This window comes from Eucyclogobius newberryi, unplaced genomic scaffold (genome assembly GCF_026437365.1).
Source record: "Eucyclogobius newberryi isolate DKJ021-1_F unplaced genomic scaffold, fEucNew1.0.hap1 SCAF_3, whole genome shotgun sequence".
NCBI classification, from domain to species: Eukaryota; Metazoa; Chordata; class Actinopteri; order Gobiiformes; family Gobiidae; genus Eucyclogobius; species Eucyclogobius newberryi.
In genome coordinates this window covers 26,282,071-26,307,073 of record NW_027315945.1, presented here as the reverse complement: position 1 = coordinate 26,307,073, position 25,003 = coordinate 26,282,071, and the positions used below count along the sequence as shown (strand labels likewise).

The 25,003-nt window shown below is 39.1% G+C and overlaps 1 protein-coding gene across 1 annotated transcript; it reads right to left on the bottom strand.

Annotated features, from left to right (window-relative positions):
* Positions 1 to 48: 48 nt before the first annotated feature.
* On the bottom strand, positions 49 to 25,003 carry st14 (ST14 transmembrane serine protease matriptase). The gene is made up of 19 exons (XM_072460477.1): positions 24,820 to 25,003; positions 21,161 to 21,308; positions 20,611 to 20,768; positions 19,513 to 19,583; positions 18,791 to 18,960; positions 16,019 to 16,054; positions 15,074 to 15,302; positions 13,682 to 13,821; positions 13,414 to 13,517; positions 12,956 to 13,065; positions 10,944 to 11,074; positions 9,235 to 9,339; positions 7,821 to 7,928; positions 7,428 to 7,541; positions 6,886 to 7,005; positions 6,255 to 6,435; positions 4,795 to 5,063; positions 3,407 to 3,543; positions 49 to 1,290 (listed from the first exon to the last, which is right to left on the bottom strand). Exons 1-19 carry the CDS (start codon positions 24,838 to 24,840, stop codon positions 1,129 to 1,131), a joined length of 2,514 nt encoding a protein of 837 aa, XP_072316578.1. The 5' UTR covers positions 24,841 to 25,003; the 3' UTR covers positions 49 to 1,128.

Here is a 25,003-nt window from a genome sequence, read left to right as displayed (position 1 = left end):
GGAGGAGAGTACATGCTCATTACAATGATTTTGTGAGATGCGACAAGGTCTCATAACAAACACATTTATTATGCACAACAAGATTCAAAATGACACTCAGACAAATAACTGAGATAATGCAATTAGACTGTTATGAATCAAATAAAGGACATTTATTATTCCTGCTCTGGCGCATTACATAAAACATTCTGCATTTTGACACATCAAAAACAAGCCCATAAAACCAAGTTAATCTCAATATACATCAACATTTCATAGTCAAATAGTCTTGAATCTACAAATGTCCTCTGTATAGTAAAAGTTGAGACTTTCTTTGCACCTCAATAAATAATGTGGAACAAATCTTTGGTGTTTATTTCAAAGGGTAAAATTATAAAAATGGTTAAAAAAACCAAAGAAAAACAAGCATGTCACTGTCAAACTTACTTTCAGGAGTTTGCGACCATGATAAAAATGTAACCACCCACCTGCAAATTCAAACTGAACTCCCAATTTGTATTTAAATGTTGTCAGATCCTCCACAAACCAAGCTAGGCTGCAGCGAAATGAGTAAAATACTTTAGGGCTGTCCAAAGTGCACAATTGCTACATCGTCATTTTTGAGAACACAGCCTTAAATACTGGCCTAGTTACAAACGTATCAATTGCCTTTTTGAGTGCTTTAATCCCTATTTGAAGTAGTTCATTAATTCAATTAAAATGTACTGTACTTTGAAGTAAAAATTTAAAAAAATAGTCCTGATATTGTACTAAATAAAAAGTTTGAATTAGTTTAAAAACATGCTAATTTTGTAGCCAACATTATTGAAGGTTTATTTCAAAAGGATAATAAAAATGGCTTCACAGTTAAAAAGTAGACTTGAATGAATGTTCAAACTGGCAGCATTTTCACCTGCCGTTTAGAAAAGCCAAATAACGATTTTAAAGTGTTAATATTTTGTACCAGATTCTTTGAAAGCTACAACCTTTCACAATAATGAAGGAACACAAAATTGAGAATCATGTAGGTCAGGTAGCTGAAAAATTCGAGTGCAAGGCTGCAGCTGAATAAATAGATCCCGGAAAGACTTCAACCAAATGTTCATCTCCGCATCTATATTTTGGCATTCTCTCACCGCCGCGTCCACTTCAGATTTCGGTCTCGGACTTGATCCACTCCCGTAACTTGGTGAGGCGCGAGTAGACACCAGGCTTCATGCGTCGGGCGCAGCCTTCGCCCCAGCTCACGATCCCGGCCTGGAACCACTTCCCACTTTCCTCGAAACACACCAGGGGGCCGCCGGAGTCTCCCTGCCCACAGCGAACCACACCACAATGTTCATTAGTCACAACATTCTCTCAAAAAGTCAGATGGAGGGCTGGTGAGGACAGTTTTTGTTTCATACTGATTGGCCTGTTGTTTGGTGATTAATCTGTCAAAATGTGTATAATTTGTTAATTTCGATTATAAAAGGAAGGTAGGTAAAAGGTATTGAGTGAGGTATCAGAAGAATTGGGAGTGAATTGTGAATCATAATCTACCTTTTACATGACTATATAGGGTTTCCTGGTGTCAGTATAAATGGCACAGTTGCAGCCTTGTGAGTGCAGTTGGGGTCAGAAACATGATACTGAAAGGTTTTGAGAGCTTTCGCCAGTTCCACTCCACGGTTTCCTTTAGTGGACTGTTCGATCAGAAGGGAACTATTTTTCTTAGTCAACTTTATGCCTAGCCCAGTTATTGATGGTATTAAACATAAACCAGGGCATAACAATGTCTTTAGTCCTTTTCCAGATGCTCAGATTGCGCTACAGTTTTGTGCATTATCAATTCCGGGGCTGAACAATACATTGCAATCAAATCTAATTTGCAATAGGTCGAGTTCATATTCTAGAATTTGATGCAGCCATAATATCAGATGGTGGTGTAACTCTACAGGATATTTACAGTTTTTGAATTATCCAAAATAGAAATTCACAAACGCTGAACCTGATCATTATTTGTTTGGGATTGACGCCACAAACCTGCAATATTTATCTCATGGCGTGAAGTCCTTTCAACTGACAACAATCACGCCTTTGGAGTATTGAGCTATTGTGAAAAAAATATTTCACTTCTGTTTATATGTGCTGACAGATGGGCTCAGTAATTACAGAGATATGAATCATAAACCAGCTCAATTTTAAACTATAGAATTTCGAGAATGTTGTGATGTCAAGCGAACGCAGCAATTATTAAGATAATAAATATCCTCTGCAAAGACCAAAATGTGCACTCTCCAAACATAATATTTCAACCTTCTCCCGCGTTTAAAGCTCCTGGAGTTGTTTTCAATGTGCAATCTGAACAAAATTATACATTTTAAACATATACAGCAAATCTAATCATGATTGCAATAATTGTTGGAAAATTTGTGATTCTATTATCATCTTATTTTATTCCACAAACCAGTGCAACCCTAATTAGGTGTTGGGCTGAGCGAGTCAATCTGCTTTCGTTTGTGAAAACATGTCTCCATTCAGGGAGGACACAGAAATCCAGCTTTATTGCCACTCCCGATTCTTGCACGTTTTCACAGAATTAACACGTTTATCTTGTCAACTTTTCAGGTGAACGCCACAGGCATGAACCAATAATAGATCCCTGACAGTGACACCCCATTTAAAGTGCCAATGACAGAGGGTTAGGGTTAAAAAAAAATATGAAAACGTTATCACAGAATAGCAACTTTTTAAAGTTATATTTTCACTTCCTATTTGTGAGTGACGATGCCACACTAGGAAATTACCCAACAAACACTGGGAAAATGTCACAACTTTTTAATTTGACAAATAAAACTATATGAGAGCGCCTTCATTTTGTTGAATTCATGGTTTAGAGAGTTAAAAATGTTGTTTCTTTGTGTAAATTCTGCATAACATTGACCTGGTCCAAGTGTGATGTCAGTTCAAGTCATTTTCTACAGACAGAATGTTTCCTCCACAAGTACCCACTTGATCGGTGTAAGACTATTTGGTGTATTTTTACCTGTAAATAATGTCAAAATTTGAAAATTGTATAAACCTGCCGTACGACCTTTAAACAAACATCGGCCACACACAGAATATATCTTCGGCGATGGTTGCCAACAGCGCGAATGTTGAAGAACAGGTGGGCGGGATCTGTGCCGGCACCAGAACAATTCCTGATGCGCTACTGGCAAAAGCAGAGGACACATCGCGCACTCACACAGACGGTGGGCAGAGTGTCTTGCCCAAGGACGCAACAACAGCATCCTTTGGTCCAATCGCTGACCTTTGAGCAGATGGACGAGCGCTCCCTCCCCCGAGCTACTGCTGCCGTTGCCGTTCATGAAATTCTGACCAGCCCTCCATCTCAATTTAAGTATGAATTTAAGCATGAACGCAGAATCCACACTTCACTCACCTGACACGCATCAACTCCTCCAGCCAAGAAGCCGCTGCACATCATTCTGGATGTGACCTGTCCTTCTGTCACCGTGTTACAAACGGTGTCGTTGATGATTTTCACCGAGGCCTTTTGAAGCACCTGCGCCGCCCGACCTGTGTGGACGACCATGCAAAAGGGTCAGGGCTCGTGCCGTGTTACTCTACTGTTCATCGCCAACATCAAAGGTGTTAATGGTCTGGATTAGTGTTGGCTAATGAAGGTTTAAGGGGCCTCCCAAGAGAGCCCATGTCTGTCTTGATATATGGTTATGGGAAGGGCTTAATGGAAAAGAGAAGATTAGAAAAAGATGAGAGGAAACAGGAGGGAGGGCTGAGCGGGAGAAGAAGTGTGGCATGATGGGAGTGAGGAAGGAGGGCTCAGTGGGACGTTAAAGACAGGAAAAAGGACGGTGAAATGAAGATGAAGCAGAGCGGGAGGGGAAAAATGCGAAACCGTTCATGATTTGGAGTGAAAAAACAAACTTGTGTGTTTGTTAGTTTAAATATTTAAAAAGTTAGTTTCACAATGTGTATGTTGGTCAATAGATCTGCTATAATAACAGACTTGATGTTCAATACATTGTGATTGAATATTGAATATTTGTTGCGTGTACTTTTTCTTTGCTCTTGTGGCATTTTTTTTTTATTTTGAGGATTTTTTTAAAATGACCGTAATTAAATAAGCCCTTTCTATGACCAATTTCAGATATTAAGTACTAAAGTGTGTCATTTGGCTTTGTATTAGTTGCAGCTGATGTTTTTGTTTAAAATTGAATACATTGATTCAAGGCTTCACTGGGATTCTCCAGCTTTACAGTACAAATCATCATTGAAGGTGAAAATTGTCAAATTGAGGTGTAATTGTGACAAATTTACTGGTCGGATTAAGCCCTTAAATGTTACATAATACATTTTATTTTTCATGGTCATAATGGTCTGTAATATGTGGACCCCCAAGAAAGAAAACTGGTGTCCAACAAGAAGAATGGCACGGGATTATTGCCCACTAGTACTAGGGTTTTCACAATAGAAAGATTTCTATCTCAATTTCAAAAAATGCCCAACACTTGATACCAATCTCCACAATGGGAATTAACAATATTTCTTTTTTTTTTTTTTTTTTTTTTAAATAAGAGAATACCATAGTATGTAATTTTCCACACAAAATAATACTAAACTAGGAAAAGTCTCTCCAATTGATGTCATATTTTGCAGTAACGATCCATTTTTGATACCAATTTAACTAAGGTTATCATCCATGTGTTGTTTTTGATACCCCTACAAAAAACAAAAAATGCAAATGACAGTGCAGTAGATAATGAAATCTATGTAAATAAAGTACTAACATAAGTCTTCATGTACTACCTCCTTCTCGCATGGCGCCCCAGCCCGTGACCCAGCAGGACATGCCTGCAGGGAAGACGTGGGAGGACGAGGGTAAGCAGATGGGCTGGATGCTGTTGGTGAACTCCAGCGGCTCACTGAGCTCCAGCAGAGCGATGTCATAGTCAAAGTTCATCTGGTTGTAATCCTGGTGCGTGATGATCCGGCGGATGGAGCGGCGCTGTACATCGTCGTGCTTGTACTGATCCTGCATGCCACTGTAGCTCTGCCAGTTTGAGGACATGCGGTTTCTGCCATATAAAAATACATAGAACAAGACTAAGGACAGACGAATGAACACATGTGTACGCACAGGAGAAACTGACTGTTACCATAGCAATTAGATTTTTTTTCATTATACTCATTATACATTTTGAATGGAAACGTTCCTCATAATGTTGCATATCACAGGAAGATGAAACTTATGAAAAGTCCAAAACAGAAGTTAAAATGTTTTATTTTATTTTCATTTTGTTGTTTCCTAGATATTTTAGGCTTTAAGAGCAACTATTGTGGCATTTAAAGCTGTGTTCTACCAAGTGTCGATGTGACCTGGTGTTATATTTGCGTCTCAATCTAAGGATCTGCGCACAAATGGCAGTTTGGTGATGCATTAAACAAGTTAAACAGTGAGGTTAAAGAGAATTATTAGGACTGAAGTCAATGACAGCTGAAGAAATTCAGACACACTGCAAATGTATCTGAAATAATGTTAAGACCTGTTTGAAAATCAAACGTTGCAGCTGATGTGGTGCATAGAATGTGTGATAATGTTCTAATGCAACTCCTGGGGTTTTGTACACTACATTGTATAAATAATCATTCACTCAGCAACACTGTACAGGGTCGTCCATGAAAAGCTCTAATCATTCACACCATGATATACTGTAGGAGTTCCATTTGGGTTTAAATGTACCCTATAAGTCTGTAGGATAACATTATTTCAGATACATTTGCAGTGCATCTGAATTTCTTCAGCGGTCATTGACTTCAGTCCTAATAATTCTCTTTAAGCTCACTGTTTAACTTGGTTCTGTTGTAATTCTATGTGACGCAAATATAACACTTGGTCACATAGACACTTGGTAGAACACAACACCATACAACATATGTGTGATGATCCAGAGCTCTCATGGCCAATCTACTTTTCCTTATTTTTAATTATATTTACAATTTTCAGTCATTTTCAGTGTAGTGCTGAAATAAACAGGGGCTGAGGTTCAGGTGCAGTCTTTGGCTAAGAGACAACAGCAGCGGATGACACTCAATCAACATGGCCAGTGTGCCACCTAGAGGCCAACAGGGGAAACTTCAGGGGTAAAAGCAATCTTTCCATAATAAAACCCTAATTGTTTCCATTTTGTAAAACCATGGATTTTCAAAAATATTATGAAAATGCAATTATCTGGTGATGGAAAAGATTAAAACCGTTTTATACTTACGCTTGGCTTTGTGTGATGAAGCAGTGTGCAGCTGAGAGGAGCCACTTGGGGGACAGGATCGAGGCTCCGCAGGCGTGTCCGTAGGTCTTGAAGTGAAGGCTGACCTGCCACGGCCACTCGCCCAACTCTGCGTTTTGCCCTCCAACGATGCGGTTCAGCTTATAAGGCCTTGTTCCGCAGTCTGCCATTATTCACAGAGGAAATGAGAGCAGAGCATGTCAAAGACCGGCATGACTGATCACAGACAACTTAAGAGAGGAAAGTAGGTTGAGATTAAGTCATTATGACACGGAATGTAAAAAATAGAACTCTTGAATACTAATATGGAGTGCTGGCATATTAGCTGATCACAATGAAAGGGAACAGAGAGAGCAGCCAGGGGGTTCAATGAGGGGAAAAAACAAAAACATCAGAGATGACAAGAAATGCTTTCAAAGAGGAAATAAATAAATTAAACCGTTAAAGCCTGGGGCTCTTTCTAACAGACAGTCCAACATGCTTCTCAACACAACAGTTCATAATCTAGTTTGAATAGCACAGAAGAGATTATAGTCACTTTCATCTGTTGTGGAAATTAGCAGAGATTTAAATAGATTCTTCCTAAAATGGTGAATTAAAGAGCGTTTCGTACCACAATAGGCCTCGTCCGATTTATCAGAACAATCATCTACACGGTCGCACTCAGCGTTGACCTTGTTGACACAATCACCATTATCACACTTGAAACTGTAGTCGGAGCAGATTCCAGGAGCTGTGTCAAAAAGAGGATAAAAAAAAAAGTCAATCATACCATTTGCTAAGTTTAACCGGTAAAACAGCACATAATCAGCAGTGCTTCAAAGTCAGGCTTGAATGCACAATGCAAAGTGATTGAAGAGCAGATTGCATTGATTGGGGCATATGGATTGAGGTTGAGGTCTAATATCCCTCTTTACTCACAGAAGTGAAAATCAAATGGAAATGCAAGTGAGCGTTGAGAGAGGAAATAGATAAAGACTGAGACAATAATGAAGAACACAGTGTATAAAATGGAAAAGACGTGCATACGTAAAGATGTGAATGTATTTATTTTTGTCTTGATCAACACTTAAAATAATTGCTGTAACACATCCAGCCAACTGGTCGTTGCCCTGCACCAGAGTAACTAAGTAACTCCTAAACTGTGGCACTTACAGGTTTTGCAGGAGGCCTCGTCACTTCCATCCTCACAGTCTTGGTTACCGTTACAGACAACATCCTGAGTTAGACACAACCCATTCCCACAGCGCCACTCGTTGTTCTCACAGCCTGAGAGCATTCACAAAACAAAACAAGAGCTTTTCAATGAGGCATTAATCCCTTTGATACAACACCCAATGAGATAAACGGCAACATGGGCGTAACACTAAGCTGAAAAACTAAAAACCACTCAGAATCAATCACTATTGACTTATAGTATTTTTTTTAAAAACTATCTGTACTACTTCTAATACTAATAATTCCACCAAAACGACCAATCCTCTAATTTTTACTACTACTACTGTTGGGAAATTAATACTGTGACAATGTTTGCCACAAAATACTTACTGCAGGCTTTCTCGTCACTGTTATCTCCACAGTCGTTGAATCGATCACAAATCCAGAGTTTTGGTTTGCATAAGCCGTTGTCACAAGCAAACTGGTCTTTCGCACAACCTAGGAACAAAATGTCAATACAATTTTACATGAATTATTGTTTGAGACTGAAAACAACCACAAATTACTAATGTAAAGAAAATGTAAAAGATAATATGTCAGTGATTTCTAAAGAACTGCACACCTGTACATGGTTCTAACACCATTGTCAAGTTTGCAGACGACACAACGGTGGTTGGCCTCATCAGCAACAACGATGAGACGGCGTATAGAGAAGAGGTTCAGCATCTGGCAGTGTGGTGCGCCGCCAACAACCTGGCTCTCAATACCAAGAAGACCAAAGAGCTCATCGTGGACTTCAGGAAGAAGAGTGGCACACACACCCCCATCCTTATCGACGGGACGGAGGTCGAGCGTGTCACCAGCTTCAAGTTCCTGGGTGTCCACATCTCCGAGGATCTCTCTTGGTCTCTCAACACCTCAACCCTGGTCAAGAAGGCACACCAGCGTCTCTTCTTCCTGAGGAGGTTGAAGAAGGCCCACCTGTCTCCTCTGATCTTGGTGAACTTTTACCGCTGCACCATCGAGAGCATCCTTACCAACTGTGTCTCAGTATGGTATGGCAGCTGCTCTGCTGCGGACCGGAAGTCACTCCAGAGGGTGGTGAAAACCGCCCAACGCATCACAGGTTCCTCACTCCCCTCCATTGAGACTGTCCAGAGCAAGAGGTGTCTGCGGAGGGCGCGCAGCATCGTCAGAGACAGCTCTCACCCCAGCCACCAACTGTTTGCCCTCCTCCCCTCCGGGAGACGCTACAGGGTGCTCCGTTCCCGGACCAGTAGGTTCAGGAAAAGCTTCCTCCCTGCAGCTGTCATCCTGCCCCCCCCCACACACACACACAGACATGCACATACAGAGACTGTAGACTGCCACACACACACACAGTGATTGTGGACAACTGCTCATACCCCATACTGCCCCCTACTGTACATTCTGTATTTATTCACTGATTCACTTTACATACTCTGCACTTTTAACTGCTGTTTTGCACTTCTGGTTGATGCTAACTGCATTTCGTTGTCTTAGTACCTGTACTCTGTGCAATGACAATAAAGTTGAATCCAATCCAATCCAAAAGAAGTAGGTATTCAAACTATTACCCCACAGCTACAACTTCTTCCTAGCACTCCCAAAACGTAAAATAGCAATAGATCTTTCTTCTGGGTTCTCGACTGATGAAATTGTTTTGTAATTGGACACAGATAGCACAAATTGCCGCTTTTACTACATAATAAATGTGGTACCCAAAATTTACTTTAAAAAAAGTGAGCGGCAAAGAGAGAGTAAGTGGCAAAGACAGACTTACTGCATTTAACCTCGTCGCTCATGTCACCACAGTCGTTCCAGCCATCGCATTTCATTTCCTTGGAAATGCACAAGCCAGAAAAGCAGGCAAACTCATTAGGACAAGCTGAAAGTACAAGATAAAAGACGAATTGCATTAAATTGCGCTGTAATTGTAGTTTCTTTCCCATCCACACTGCTGGGTCCACTCTTAATCTTATCAACAGATTCAATCTTAATTTAAAAAGGTGCATTATATAACTTTTCTAGTGGAGGTTTGTGTAGTCTCTCAGTCGCGGTAGGTTCCAAGGCAAAACTGGACAGAAGTTTGAAGACTGAAGACGTTTTGTCACTCCACCAAGTATACACGGGTCACGGTGTCTGATGGGAGGAGCTAGTTGTTCACAGGAAGGAATTGAAGTGCATACGACAGGTTCTCATGTTTATCCAATCATTACTTTGATGGTGGAATAGTCCCTGTGGTTAATATTTAGAATGTTTTATATAAATCAATTTGAAGTTTTGCAGGAAAAAAAAACAACTGATAACACCTTTATTTTGTTAAATGATTGAGAGGTGATGGCGTTGGAATTGCCCAAGTTATACCTGCTCCTCCACATGTTCCTGCATAACCAGGAAGTAATTATACATTTCACCAAAATTGGCAAACTGGGGGGGCTGAATGTTTAGTAGAATCTTAAATATAATCTTGTTCACTACCTTTTAGTAAAATGTGTGAAGTATGAATAATTATTGCCAAACGTGACTCAAGTGACTGTTCAGGCAGATATAAGGCAGTGACTCTTGAGTTCTCTGTTAGAGGAACTGAAGAAGATACTTGGATGAGTGGCCAAACGCCTTCACTCCTAAATCTTTTGTTTAATTGACTGGATACAATTTCTTTTGCTTTTCAATTAGAACTCTATGAAGAGGTTAACTGCTTTGCCCTGAAAGTTCCACAGAATGGCCTGAAATTTGCCCATCTCGATGGAGACAAGCAGATGACACCAACTGGGCAAGTTACAAATCAGATCTGTGGAGAGGAGACAATGCTCACAGCAAATACACATGTTTTTTCACTTATTTTTAGCAAGAAAAACATAAATTAATAAATGCAAGCTAACTAACTTAAATATCATATTGTGAACAATTCCAGACAAAGAAATACAAACTCAATGGAGCTAGGCAAATGGAAGACCAGAAAAGTTACATAGTGCACCTTTAATATACACATGCTTGTATCTGGACAAGCTTGATTTTATTTATTTATTTCTAATAGTGCAGTGTGTAACTAGTTATTAGTTCATCAGTTTGTTACTAATGTAGTAATAGAAAGAGACTAGTATAGGAAAAACAGAATATGATCTGTTGGGATGATGGATACAGGAAATGAAAGCCATTATAACTTCTAATATAAAAACTGATAATATGGCATGTTAAGAACTGATATCACTGATATTATCAAAGCTTTTCCAAATGAAGTCTGGCTGTCAGACAGTGAATGACCCAAGCAGTGAGTGAGCCCAATAAACCCAATTTGAGCTGATTCATGAAGCACTGGTTGTCACTCCTGCAATTTCCAAACTAAAGCACTATATTTTACTGTCAGTCAGAAACTCCCTGTAAGCCAAACTGCAGCTTTATTTTTAGTCACACACAGTGCAATTGTCAAAGTCACAGTTTAATTTGACATCTCCAAAAATGTTAAGTGTAGACAACATTTTAACTCACGGTTTGCGGGATCATAGGCGCTGTACTCGGCGCTAAAGCCTTTGTCAGTGAAGGACTCATCTGAATGAAACAGAACTACGATCTCATTGGTGGCACTGGTCAGCGACAATGAAGACATCTCCCCACAATACCTGAAAAAAGTGCATGTCAGCAGTTGCTGCCGATTCTCAGTGGCTATGAACTACATAAAGAACTGGACTTTTGCTTCAAAGCGTCCGAAGACTGAATAAATAAACACTTGATAACCTGTAAATATGTACAGTATGAGCTCAATTACAAGATGAGTAATAATAATAATATAAATTCATCAGGTATCGCAGTGGTAATCGTTGTAGTAGAAGTAATTTTGATTTTAATATGTATAAGTGTTCAATATACAATACAGTAAGTTATGGTAATGTTTATTATTTACAGCATTTGAGTCCTTTCACCACCGCCAAGGAATTTGATTATAATGTACGGTGTGCCACAGGGTTCAGTACTCGATCCAATTCTGTTTACTCTTTATATGATGCTGTTAGATGTGACATTATCAGAAAGCATGGCATTAACTTCCACTGCTATGCAGGTGACACACAACTGTATTTATCAATGACTGACTTAGTGCTTGTGTGAAGGATATAAAAACCTGGATGACACTTAATTATCTGCTTCTTAACCCTGAAAAAGCCTAGGTCATTGTGCTTGGCCCTAAACATCTACAAGACGCTTTATCTGAGCAGATAGTCACACTGGACCATGGCAGTGTAGCCTCCAGTTCTACTGTAAAAAACCTTAGAGTCTTATTTGACCAAGAACTCTCGTTCAAAGCGCACATAAAAATCAAGCCTATAATACAGCCTATTTCCTTATTCCAGCTTATGGCCTAAAAGCGATGCTGAAAACGCATCTGCATTTGTTATCTCTAGATTAGATTATTGTAACTTCCTGCTCACAACGTGTCCTAAAAGCTCCATAAAAAGCGCTCACCTCCTTTAAAAAGCAGCCGCAAGATTACCAACAGGAACTATTCGAATCTCTTCACTGGCTCCCTGTCGAGTTTAGAAATCAAATTTAAAATTCTCCTCCTGACTTACAAAGCCATATATGACTTGGCCCCATCCTTGGCCAAATGCTATAGTGCCATTTCATCCAAACAGAGCTCTTCACTCTCAAAATACTGGACATCTGGTGCCAAGAGTCTCTAAAAGCACAGTAGGAGGTAGAGCGTTTAGCTACCAAGCTGCTGTGTTATGGAATCAGCTTCTGTCCATGTTAAAGAGGCCGACACAGTCTCTTCTTTTAAGATCAGGCTTGAAACGTTCCTCTTTGAAATCGCTTATGGTCAGGCCAGTTTAGGAAGAGAAATAAAAACCTACCGTTTCCCAGCTACGCTGCCCTAGGAACAACTATGCTGGTGGAAGTATGGCAGCTTGAGCACTATCCTCTGCTTCAGACTACTTTTTACTATCAACAATATTTAATATTTTTGTTCCAACTGTAGTTAGTTCATTGCTGTTCACGCGTTTTCTCCTTCTTACACACTACTTTTTCAGACACTGCTGATGCCGACCTGTAGATCTGGATGCTCCTCCACTGCCTGGCGAGTCACCTTTTCATCTCTTGAGTGGTTCTGGCTACAGCCTATCTGCAAATTGAAGCGCATCAGCCTGTTCGTCCAAGGGAATAGGATCTCTCCTTCACTGTGCTTCTCCCCAGGGTTTCTATTTCTCTCAAAGGGTTTTGTAGTTATTCCTTGCCGAGAAGGAGGGTCTAAGGGCAGGGGATATTGGGACATTTGCTAATTGCCTATGACATTTTCTGCTTTTCACCGTCCCCCTTCAAGGCAACTGCTGTTGTGATTTTGGGTATTACAAAAAAAAAATGAATTGAATAATGTCTGATAATATTATTATGTGATCATGGCATATTTTTAATTTTTTTGTTTTTAGCAAATGAGATATTCACACAGATAAAAAAATACAATTGTCAATTTTTTATAACCAGCTTTGCCAACTAACTGTGATTCTTACTTTACATCCATTGCCTCCACATAGTCTTTGTGACACACACGGACGTCCACGCCAGGCTCCTTCATGCGGAACAAAGTGAATTTTAGACGCACTTTCTGCCCAGAGGGAACCTGCACCAAAGAGAGGGGACAGATGTGTGTTTCAAAGCCTTATTTACAATGCAAATAACCCGCACACCCACCACACTGAATCATATATGCAACAGCTATGAAAATTGAAATGTATGAAGTATATTTTACCATTGCAACACACACTACATACGATATACTGCGGCCCGGCAAAGGCTGCAGCAGTAAAAGCAGCCTGACATATGAAGATAGAAGAGGTACTGAACAGCTTGGCTTCTGTACTGCTGCCTCAGCATTTCTCTCATGGCAGGATAAGGATGGGGAGGGGATGAGTAGGGGAGCTTTGCCAATGAAGGAGGAGGGCAGTGGGAAAGCAGCGCTGGAACAAACCTTGATGGTCCATTTGCAGTCGGTGGCAGGGGGGTAGAAGCTGGGGTGCATTGGAGAGGAAAACACTCCCTTGTCATCAGTGAGAACACCGCCACATTTCTGAACTGAAAAATAAACACATTACGGCTTACAACTAATAATATCTCAAACAGTAGCAATAAATAAATCATTTGAAAATTTGCTACCAAATATGAATTTAGAAATTCAATCTGTTACGGTTATCTCCATGTAAATGTTGCTTTTATTGTAGAATTGCTCCTGTAATTACCAGAAGTCTTGGGCACAGCTTTATAAACTGCCTTAAAGCCCGGTTGCTGGACCTCTCCATCAGTGATCATGTTGATTAACATAACGTTGCCGGATGACAGCACTGTCAGTGGGTTTGTCGGAGGTCGCTGACCACACTTCCTGCAGGAATAGTGAGGGAAAACAGAATATTTGTGCAATGTGTCGGAGGCCAAGCTACTTAACAATCAAAAGTATATAGCTAGAATAGGCCACAATAGGCATGAAATAATGTATTTTTAAATGAATCATGTTAGTAACATTCAATAAAAACACAAAAAATATGGTGGAGATGTATGAGAGGAGTCATCCTGCCCAGAAAATGGCTGTGTGTAGTTTCAAAGTCAAACATGAGGTCCATTAGTAAAAGTTTGAGCGCTGCTGGAGGCAGAGCTGCGGAGGTGTGAATGACACTGCAAGAGCACCAATACATCTAACTCCTGTAGCATAATGTAATTATATTGTTTTATATTATGGCTTTCATAAACTCCATGTCACCTTGGATAAAGTTGATCACTCAATAGCATTATAAAAGCGTTATGCATCACTTGGTAACTCAGATTTGTTTGGCAGTGGTTTCAGAAACAGCCTGGGGCAACAGCTGATGTTGTATGAGGGCCTGTATATCTAAAGCAAATCACCCCTCTCTCATTGACACTGTGCAATCACACACAGAGGCCCAGTAGACTACAGCCTGGCCCCCTCCACATGTTTAAAAGTCTTTTTGAGCCAACTCAATTTCGAAGAGGTCTCAAATGTTAACGATAAAATGAGATGTGCTGTGCTAAAAGCCGCAGGGCCAGAAAAGCAGAAAAAGTAGTCATCGCTAACATAGTAAAAAGGAGCGGGGTGGGGTGTTTTTTTCAGCACATAATTTACTGGGAATGTTGTTTAACGATATTTCTCCCGTCTGATCTTCAAGGCAAAATAAATGACAAAGTGTGTTGGTTTAACCCTGTCAACAAAGATCTAAGAATGTAACTGGATGTTTGTGATTATATTTTACTATTTGGCAAGGCAAAAGTGCAGAGTACCTCTTGGCTATCGAACCATTTGGCTTTTCTTCAATGTTGTGTACCAGTTTGTAAAATAGTAACATACAGCATGTTGTAAAGGCAGCCCTTGGTGATAAACATTACATATCTGCATAAGGCATAACATAATTGCTAAACAGGGAGAGAACATGTCCCTGTGTTATGTTACGGCAGTAATTTGTCATTTGAGACATGTGAACATGCCATTAAGAAATAAAAACATGCGCTTTAAGACTTGCAATGTCCCAAAACGTTTGTGAGAGCTAGGGACAAGTTAAGAGTGGCAGGAAACAGCTTAAATACCTACATATCACTTTTTATGTGACACATCAGATACTTACTCTGTGATGGCCTGAGAGTAATCTGGACTTAGCGAGTCATAGATGGACACAAAGTCATCACTACAGTCGTCTTCAATGTGGAAAAAAGGGAAATCGACAGAGATGACGTTCTCGTCAGAGGCCCGGATCTGCCATTGACACCTGGATTTGGCTGGATAAGAGTCAGGAAATCCAGGTGAGGTAAAGGATTCTTCAGTGTCGGTGGCCTCCAACGTAAAGAAACACTCTCCTGAAACAAAACAATCACATCAAAAGTTGTTACTTGCAGTAGATCTGGTTGATACAAATATAATGACATATATATTTGTTCAATTTAAGTTGAGATATTGTAGGTGAATAAGAACACACAAGTTAGAGATGAAATTTGAACAAAAGTATTGGAAAAAAATATTTGAGCAAAAATCTTAAAATTGTAAAGTCTCCTCTAACTGGCCTTTACTTGTAATTTGTATACTCTACTCTTCATCAAGTAACAAGTAATGATAAAACATAAACAGTTTTAAAAGTACTACACAAACACAAAACAATATAAAATAACCAAAGCTATATAATAATAGGTGCTCAATTTAATATCACAAGTAAAAACATAATCAAATCATATTAAAGTTAACTACAAAAACATAAAAAAGCAATAAATAAGTACAATAAATAATGGCATTAAAAGCTATGCTGTTGCCCTTTGCGTACAAATTGTGGGTTGAACAAATAAATACATAATCATGCGTGTACTGACATTATCATTAATAGATGAAATAAGACCTCAATAAATATGAACTGCATGGAATATAAGAATCCACATGATCGTGAACACATTTCATAGGCAGTGAACACACGGCTGGTCAGATGAGTGACATTACATCACAGTCATCCGTTAAAGCCGACTGGGAGGTGGCCAGCTGGAAAATTACCACTGTGTGAGATTGAAGTGGGACAAGGTGTACTCACTGGCACCGGGGTTCCTGGCCATCCGCGGATCTGTGACTGGACACACATAAAAGGGAGAGAGAAAAAAAAATGAGAGGTAAGGAAAGGTCACTGAACATGAAAGGGTGAATGAATTTGATGCATGAGGCCGAAATATCCAGGATGTGCATTTTGCGAATAAAAGAGCAGCTATAAAAGGTGGTGGGAGGAGTTAAGAGTGGGTTTTATGACAAAAAGATTCATATCATGATTTTCTCCGAGCCTAGATCACAATTCAGATTCACATTCGCAGAAAAATTCCCAATAAAATCCCCACTCAATATTTTTCCCAATTCATGCAGCCCTCAGGTAATTTACTCTGCTGATTCTGAAACTTCACCCCTAAAAGATATTTGTGAAGTTAAGTGTTTAAGCATTAGGGATACCAAAATATCAAATTTGAATGTTATGAATATACATTGCTCGCTGGCTTTATGAAATCAAACTTTCTGCATGAAAAGTAATGATATTTCCCCATGTGGGACAATAAAGGAATATCTTATCTTATTGCCACAGCAACAACCAGGGAAAAAAAGTACTCCTCAGTGATCCAAAGTTTGACTATTTTGGAGAATAGACGGATCTGAAATGACTCATCGTTGCTGCCTACAATTCTCACAATTATTAGCTTTGAGTTCTTATACTGTGACCTGAACATAAGTATCGATTAACCGATCGTAAGTTGCGCTCACGTTCTAGAATTTGAATTTTCTAGAATACCATAATCTCAGATGGTAGTCGTGCTCTATGGGAAATGTACTGTGAACCCTCGTTTATCGCAGGGGTTACGTTCCAAAATGAACCCGCAAAGTAGAAACCTTTATTTTTTTACAGTTATTATACAATGAAATACTCCATAAAACATTGAAGCTCACACGCGCGCTCTCACCGGCCTCGCAAACTTCAATTTGGCAAGCGGTTTTACGTACGTGTACATATTAATCCATAACGTTATTGACACACAGGTAGAGAAGACGCGGAGTGAGTGTTTAGCCAATCAGAACGCAGAACACAATGCATGATGAAAATCCGCGAAGCAGCGAGTCCGCGAAAAGTGAACCGCGATATAGCGAGGGATCACATTTACCGTTTTTGAAAGAAAAAATAAATCCACAAACATTGAACCTTATCATTATTTGTTTGGGAACCTGTGATAATCTAATGGTTTAAAGTAATTTTAACTGACAACAATCACATTTTGGCCCTTAAATAATGGCACAACATTCTGAGGCTGTGCTGTCAGAGAAGACGTTAAACTTTGTGCCAGTTTTGTTTCATGTGGATATGAACCATAAACAACAAATCTGCCCGGCTCCAGCTCAATGTTGAACTACAGGCGTTCAATGTGATGATACCAGGTGAACAAAGAGAATTATTGAATTACACTACAACAATTTCACCAAAATAGCATATTATCACAGGGATCAGATGACGTTTTCATGTTTATCGCAGCATTGCCGAGCCATACTTAATACATCTAACCGGTATGTTTAAAGACTTGGGACATCAAATCCCAAATAGAAATCTAAACAGAAGTTAAAAATCCTGAGTCATGGGGCTGACGTTTCGGCGCGTGGCCAAGAAATAGACAAATGCCACAAGAATGCTGAGAGGACAGAAATAGAGGAAGCGCTGTCTCGAGCCAGGTTAAGGCTGAGCTAATATCATTAGAGGATTCAAGCAGCATAAAATGTGCACTTTCAAATGCGGCAGGAGCACAGGGACCGGCTCATCTGCCATCATCCTATCAGCACAGTCTCCTGCACTATAAATAGTGTGCTGATAGAATCCTAACTGTGATATGAAGCGACAATAACCTTTTGCAGCTCTATATTCATATCTTTTCAAATCCAAATGTCAAAATATATCTATATGCCTGGTAAATGGTCACCAGAGACCCAGACTGGGGTGTCACTAAAACTTCACTAACCACTCTGGCATCTGGAGGTTAAAATGTGTAGTTTACCAAAATGGAATTACTGGTTGTACTCGGGTAACAGCAAAATACTATCGCAAAGTATTCATACATTATAAACCGTTTTCCTGCCACTGTAACTATAACTACCACCATCCACCTTTACTACCATTTATAAGACATACTGTATTAGGGTTCCCGCCCCCAGGTTTTTGTTACAAACTATAACATACGCAGACTGAATTTACATTTTGTTCATTGTGAATCGCAACATCGATGGCTAAACCGTCTACATAATAGAAACGGGTTCCTTCACTTCCTGTTCAAAACTATATAACGGAGAGGCCCCTCGTCACTGTTAAAAGCAGCCTTCATTTATGTGTCATTTTATTGTTGGAAAAAAAAGCCACTGGACATTTTTGAAACCTTAAAGTATGTGGTGGAGTCTTTTTCTTTCTTTTTTTAATAACTGCAAGTACGTACATAGCTGTGGGTGGAGCTACGGGGTAGGAGAAAACAGACTCGAATGCAGGGTTCCTCAGACATGCATGAAACAATGAAACTCGTAAGATTATGATGGAAGAACACCGTGGTTAAAAACATAGATGACTACAGGTATAAACAAATTAAACATATAATGCAAATGTTTTATATAATATGTTTAATTTATTTATACCGCTAGTCATATAGCTTTTCAGAAGACATTTAAATTATTGTATAACTATTGCAAGTAAAAATAATACACAATTCAATGCTCATACAAACACTACCACTTCTTTCTCCTACAAGTCGGCTAATATTATTGTAAACCCCATGTTTTTAGATCATACGGAACATACATGATGCAGTGATTTCTTGTATCTTGACAACCGTGGGCGCTGCGGTGCGGGTCTCCAGAACGCCAGCCTCCAGCGCCTCCAGGATGCGCTCCTCCGAGAACTCCGGGACCACCTCCAGGTCAGTGGCCGGGATGTCAAACTGAGACCAGTAGTAGGCGATCACACCCTCACTGAGAAGAAAGAGGAGGAGAAAAGTAGGCGACGAGGTGTTGTTAAATACGCACGTTTGCATATGACGGTTACAAAACAGGTGCCAACGCACAATGAAGCATCACTATAAACAGATAAACAACCTTTCATCTTTAATAATGTTACTGCATTGAATTTATTGATGCATAATTCTGCTGTATTTTACTTGGGGCTTAACAATCTATATTAAAAACAGTTGATCATAGACTCTTTGAAACAACTGGATCTTTATTTTATTTAAATTTACTCAGGATTATTGTATTCTTTGCCCCATTTTTAACCATTCCACACTTTAAATCATTTTGCAAGTGAGCTGAAAAGGACCAAATAATTTCCTTTGTAAGCGGATCAAAAATAATCTTACATACGCTGCACTTTATTTTGTTTGTTTTTACGTTTTGTATTGCCTTGATTTTTAGAGTGAAGCACTTTGGTCACTTTGAGTGTTAAAAATAATTCAAAAATAAAAGGTTGGATTGATTATTGAATCTAAGTTTTAATTCTACAAAAACATAACAAAAAAACCTACTTACCTAAAAGCTGTAATCACTGACTTGTTGTAATATTCTTGTAAGAGTTCATCTTTCTGGTAATAGTCTTTTAGCTGTTGAGGACAAAGACTATTGTTAAATACATATATGTTCAACAAAGAGTGCAAGTCTTCCATTTAAAAAGGGCCAAAACTGAACAAACATATTCTCTCATAACCAACACAGATGTGTTTTGTTCCATTCATGCAGGGTTAAGAAATCCTGCATTCAGTCACACTTTCTTTTGCATATCCATCCACAATTAGCAGTCTATTTATCTCCATTTACTTACTTATTTACTTACTACTTAAGATACTAAGTTAATTGAATATTCACTTATATCCACAAAAAAAGCTTCAAATGTATATCTTGTAAATCAGTTATTCGTGAGTTTCTGCTTCTTGTTTTTTACAATTTTTTTTACCCTTTTTCCCCATTCAAAAGAAATATAAGAGTTTTGAATTGTTAATCACTATGGCAACGGTCCTAGATTCTCATCATTCTGAAACCCAATGAATAGAGGCTTTTTATGATTATTATAGAAAGAAAATCTCAAGAAAAATAAAAGTGATCATTAATCTACACCATGTTATATCACTAATACATTTGACCCAAAAGCATGATGATTTAAATAAAACTACAATACATGACATTTTTTATAAAATGTGTATAAATAAATGCAAATAAGACATATTTTGTAGCCAAAATATCAATAATTATTGAGCAGAAATGTTACACTTGAAAACGTTTCTCACAATTATTGACACCAAACAGGGACAATAAAATAATTTGTCGAATGATTGTGTAAATATTAAAAATGTTATGTTTTAGCCTAGTTGCTCTTGTATTTCTACTCTATTTTTGTATTTCTACTCTATTTTTACTCATCAGTTTGATCAAAAATGCAAATCTGATGCAGAGGATAAAATGACTGGAGAACCGTCCAAAACATAAAGCATCAATTAGCGGGAAATAGCTTAATTTCTCTTCAAAAATAGTCACTATTTTCATTTTTGAGTTCTTATGATAAAATGAGCTTTACAACTCCACATGAAATGAAATGAAAGAGTTCTAGATTGGTACAAAACACACAGAACTCACTTGAGCCTCCAGCTCTGTAGCCACCTCCTTAAACTCGGGGCTTGTTGTGTTTTCTAACTTCTGTTGGTAAGGATAGTTCCCCAGCTTCATGTGACCGCTGAAGACCTGGACTGAGGCTTGGCTCAGAGAGCTTAACTTCTGATCCGTGTCTTCTTTAACTGTAAAATATTAGAGAAATAAAATATGAGGGAGTTTTAATGAACAAACTGAGACGTTTTTTGTTGAATGTCCAACGGCTCAGTTTATTGACATGTTTGTTTAATGATCAGAGTAAGTTAAAAATGTGCAAGACCAAATCCAGCTCCTTTCTTCTTGGCAACTCAAAGCTTTCAAAGCATCTAATACTAATGGGAAATACTGGCATCCAAACACATTTAGAGTCTGATTTCAAAAGACAGAAGCGTCAAACACAGTCTCAGAAATGCAACCACTTATGTCAAGAAACTTACAACATTGCCGTATTAAAATGTCCAAACATTCTTCAAGTTTTGATCTGTTCTTGTTAAAAAGCAGGCTGTTAAATAAGTTTGGTGACAGGGCTCGCACTTACAAACAAAAAGCCAAATAAGGAATGCCGCTACAGCTGCCACGACGAGCAGCGCCACCAGGATCCCGATCGCGATGGCCGTCTTGTTTCTTGATTGTCCCTTCTCTTTATTGGTTAGGAAGTCGATCCGCTCATGTCGGCCATTCTGCCCCTAGAGTCAAGCAGCAACAGTACAAAGTCAGTGTGGAGAAATAGTGAGTGAATGGTGAGCTTAAAATGGGGTTGTCAAATAATAAATAGATAAAAATAAACTAGTATCAGAAACGCAAACAATTCTTTTTTTATTTTTATTGATACATGAGACGAAGTTTTCCATCCACCACCGGAGTTCAATCAAATGTGAATAGTCAATGTAGTTAGTACTCCAGGTAATTACAAGAATGGGGAAAGAAAAAATGTCATGATAAATAATAAATCTGCTTAATTGTTCAATATATGAAAGCAAGGACACTCCTCCTTTTTTGTGGTATGAAAACATTTGAGTTGCAGGGCATCAAATAAGGAATTTCAAAAGAAAATAATTGTGTTTTTGAGGATAGTATGTACATTTAGAGAAGGGTTTATTTGGTTTATCCTGTTATAGAGTCAGAGACATTAAGTATTTTCAATAGCATTTACTGTATGGATTCTGTAGCAATATGTATATTACAATATGAGTTTTTTTGTGGCTGATACGGATATTTTAGAACCCAGATCTGCTGATCTCCAATAAGCTCACTCTGCTCTCCATTTTTGGTCATTCTCATAAATGATTTGAAATTCTCACAGTAACCGAGTTACTTTATATACTGTGCACAGCTCTGCATTATAAAGTATAATAAGTAAAAATGATATTTAGTTTGAGCTGACTTAAAGAAAATACATTTTCTTCAACACTCTAGTACAAAGAGGACTCTGCACAAAATGTGATTACACCGCTCCCCAATGGGTTAGTTGTAAAGCAAGGTAGTCTAAAACTAATTTCAATTTATATCAGCCTATGCGGATAAGGCTGATATGCCAAAAAAGTGTAAATATTTGTATATCATTACATCAAAATGACAAATTTTCTTTTTTCATCTTCAGGCAGCTCTATGTACCAGGCACTTCACCTTTTAAAAGATGAACAAGCCACGCTATGCTACAGCTATCCAAAACCCACTGTAATCCCTCTACCTGAGTGAAGTGTGTTTTTATCACAACACCATGACTAATCTAGCTCACGCTGCAGCGAGTCATTGTATTCGAGGAACACCGACCAAACATCACATGACCTCTCTGGGTGGAGTCTGCACGTCCTCCCCATGTTATCGTGGTTTTTCTCAGTGTTCTCTGGCTTTCTCCCACCGTCCAAAGACATGTGTTAGGCAAAATTGGCAACTCTAAATTGACCCTAGTGAATGAATGTGTGTCTTTGTCTCTGTGGTGACCCTGCGATCATGGGACTTTGCAGAATTTCACAACAGAGACAGGTCCGAACACGTGGCTTCACCTTATGGCAGCTGAACTGGTGTAACCTGTTTGTGTCACAGCTCCTGCACTCACAACCATATATTCAGAACAACCATTAGGGTGAAGACATACTGTGTATTCCAGCAATTATAAGCATGCGAAGTTTGTCAATAATATGTGTGCCAAGCATTCTCAAGTGGGCGGCTGGAAGAGAAAAGGTTTCAGGCCAGTTAGTAATCAACACACAATGCGGCTGCAGCCTGTGAGTGAAGAACCCCAAGAGCCATTAGGGATGGAAAATCACTTTGGTATTAAATCAATTTGTCAGATATGCTGCCCCTTAAGATGGAGGCTCAATTACATGAGTCCAGATGATAACTCATGGCAATTAAGGGCTATTCTTATCCAGCCCGGGCCTCCACACATGTTTTCTAATTGGAATCTTTAACAGCAATCATAGACCAGAATGGAGAGAATCATTAGAGATGGGGTCAGCAAGTGCTCCTGGGTGTGTCCGTATCAGTCACCCTGATCACAGCCTAATAAAGCCATTAGACGCTCAGCGGAGGCTAATGCTACGCCTTTTCCTAGAGAGCACTGACAAACCTATCCATTTCTGACACCCTTCAAAGCAGAACATTGAAACATTATGACATTTATATCAAACACATTACATGAATCACTTTAGCAACAAAATAAGAAGAAGAAAAAGAAGAAAAATAAATAAGAGCATTGATAAGTGAAAATTCATCAGCAGATTTTTGGCTCCGAGTGATTGTGAGCAGTTGAACCAGTCCAACGGGAGAGAAACTGAGGTGGGGTTTGAAGGAACAGTTATTAAAAAAACAAGCTGAAGCAGAGTTTTAATTAAAACGCAGACAATTCTAATCAAGCCGTCGGGCTGGAGTCGACTTTCTTGACACACGTCCTACCGATCGATTAGTCCACTAAACGGGACAGTGGAGTGAAACTGGCAAAAGATTTCAAACCTTTTACAGTATCTCTAAGATCTGACCCAAACTACACTCACAAGGATACAACCACCTGGGGATTCAGTCAAAACCAAGTTAACAGTGAAGTACAAGGAAACTCTCTATTCATATGTAAAAAAGTTACATTAAACTCATAATTCACTCTCAAATATTCAGCTAGCTCACTCCGTTCCTTCTTCTGTTAAACTGTAAACTAAATAAGCCTAGTTTTTAATGCATATTTAGTAAGTATTTAGCATAAACTTGATTAACAGTTTAAAGCCGAAGTTAGTTGCCCTAAACATATTCCCTGAGCTCAGGGGTGTTGCGCGAGTTCGTGGGTGCAGAGAGAAGCAGGTGAGACAGCTGTACATCCATTCGGAGTTTGACAATTGGGACCTGCACTGTACTCTGTAACTTACATGACGTTAAATGTAATTAAGTACAATTAAAAATCTGCAAACAACAGCAATTGGCGAGTGTTCTTTTTTTAAATGTAGAGTTAAAATGTATCTTACCTAAGTACAAAAATAACTAGAAATGTGTTTCGGACATAAATGTTTTCTGTTGTTTTGTGGGGTTTTTTTCAGTTTTATTAAATCAACGGAGCAGAAGTAGGTGTCAGCAGAGCAATGGAATAAAGACTTGTTTGAATGAGGACATGGTTCAGGTCAACTTTGGATCAAGGAGCAGCTGTTTCATGAGCATATACAACAAAAATCCATGCTTTCCCATGTATTAAGTGGTTTAAGTCAACTTGGGAGCAGGGTGCAGTCCTCATCCTAGTTAATATAGTTAAGATTAAACTTTGTCAAGACTTCAGCTTCTCCTGCATGCACAATCTTATTAAGGTAGAAGCATATTTTGCCTCAAGTTTCAAATAGGGGGATATTATTCACCACGGTTTCATTTGGGGCTGGATGAGTGGGTGTCAGATCATTTCTAAGTATCACAGGGAGTGGTTCTAGGAAAAGTGTCACGGTTGGTCTCCACCTGCTTTGGATTCAAGTTTAGGTAAGAAGTAGAATAGTGAGCGGTCAAGAAGCCTCCATAAGTGAGAAATAGTTGGTATTCCAAGCAAATATTTGGAGATATGGCCAAGGCCCATTTTTGATTATGACAGCTCTCCAATCTAAGTTCCAAAATGTTTATATTTGTATTTTTTTTGGTACAATAATGGCTTGATTGATATGCCTCTGAAGTTGGTGTATCAATCAAGCCATTTCCACTTTAAAACGAGTGTAAAATTGACACACTTACGTCGTATCTGGCGGAATGCATTTTGCAGCAGCAGCTCTCCGGGATTCGAGCGACACCTTCCTGCTTCACCCCCGGTCCCACGTTGTCCCGCCTTGTCCCTTGTTGTCCCTGGGAGTTCTCAGGTGTCTTCTGACCTCAAAGAGAACCGCAAAGACCTCTGCTGTAGACGAACGAGTCAATTCTT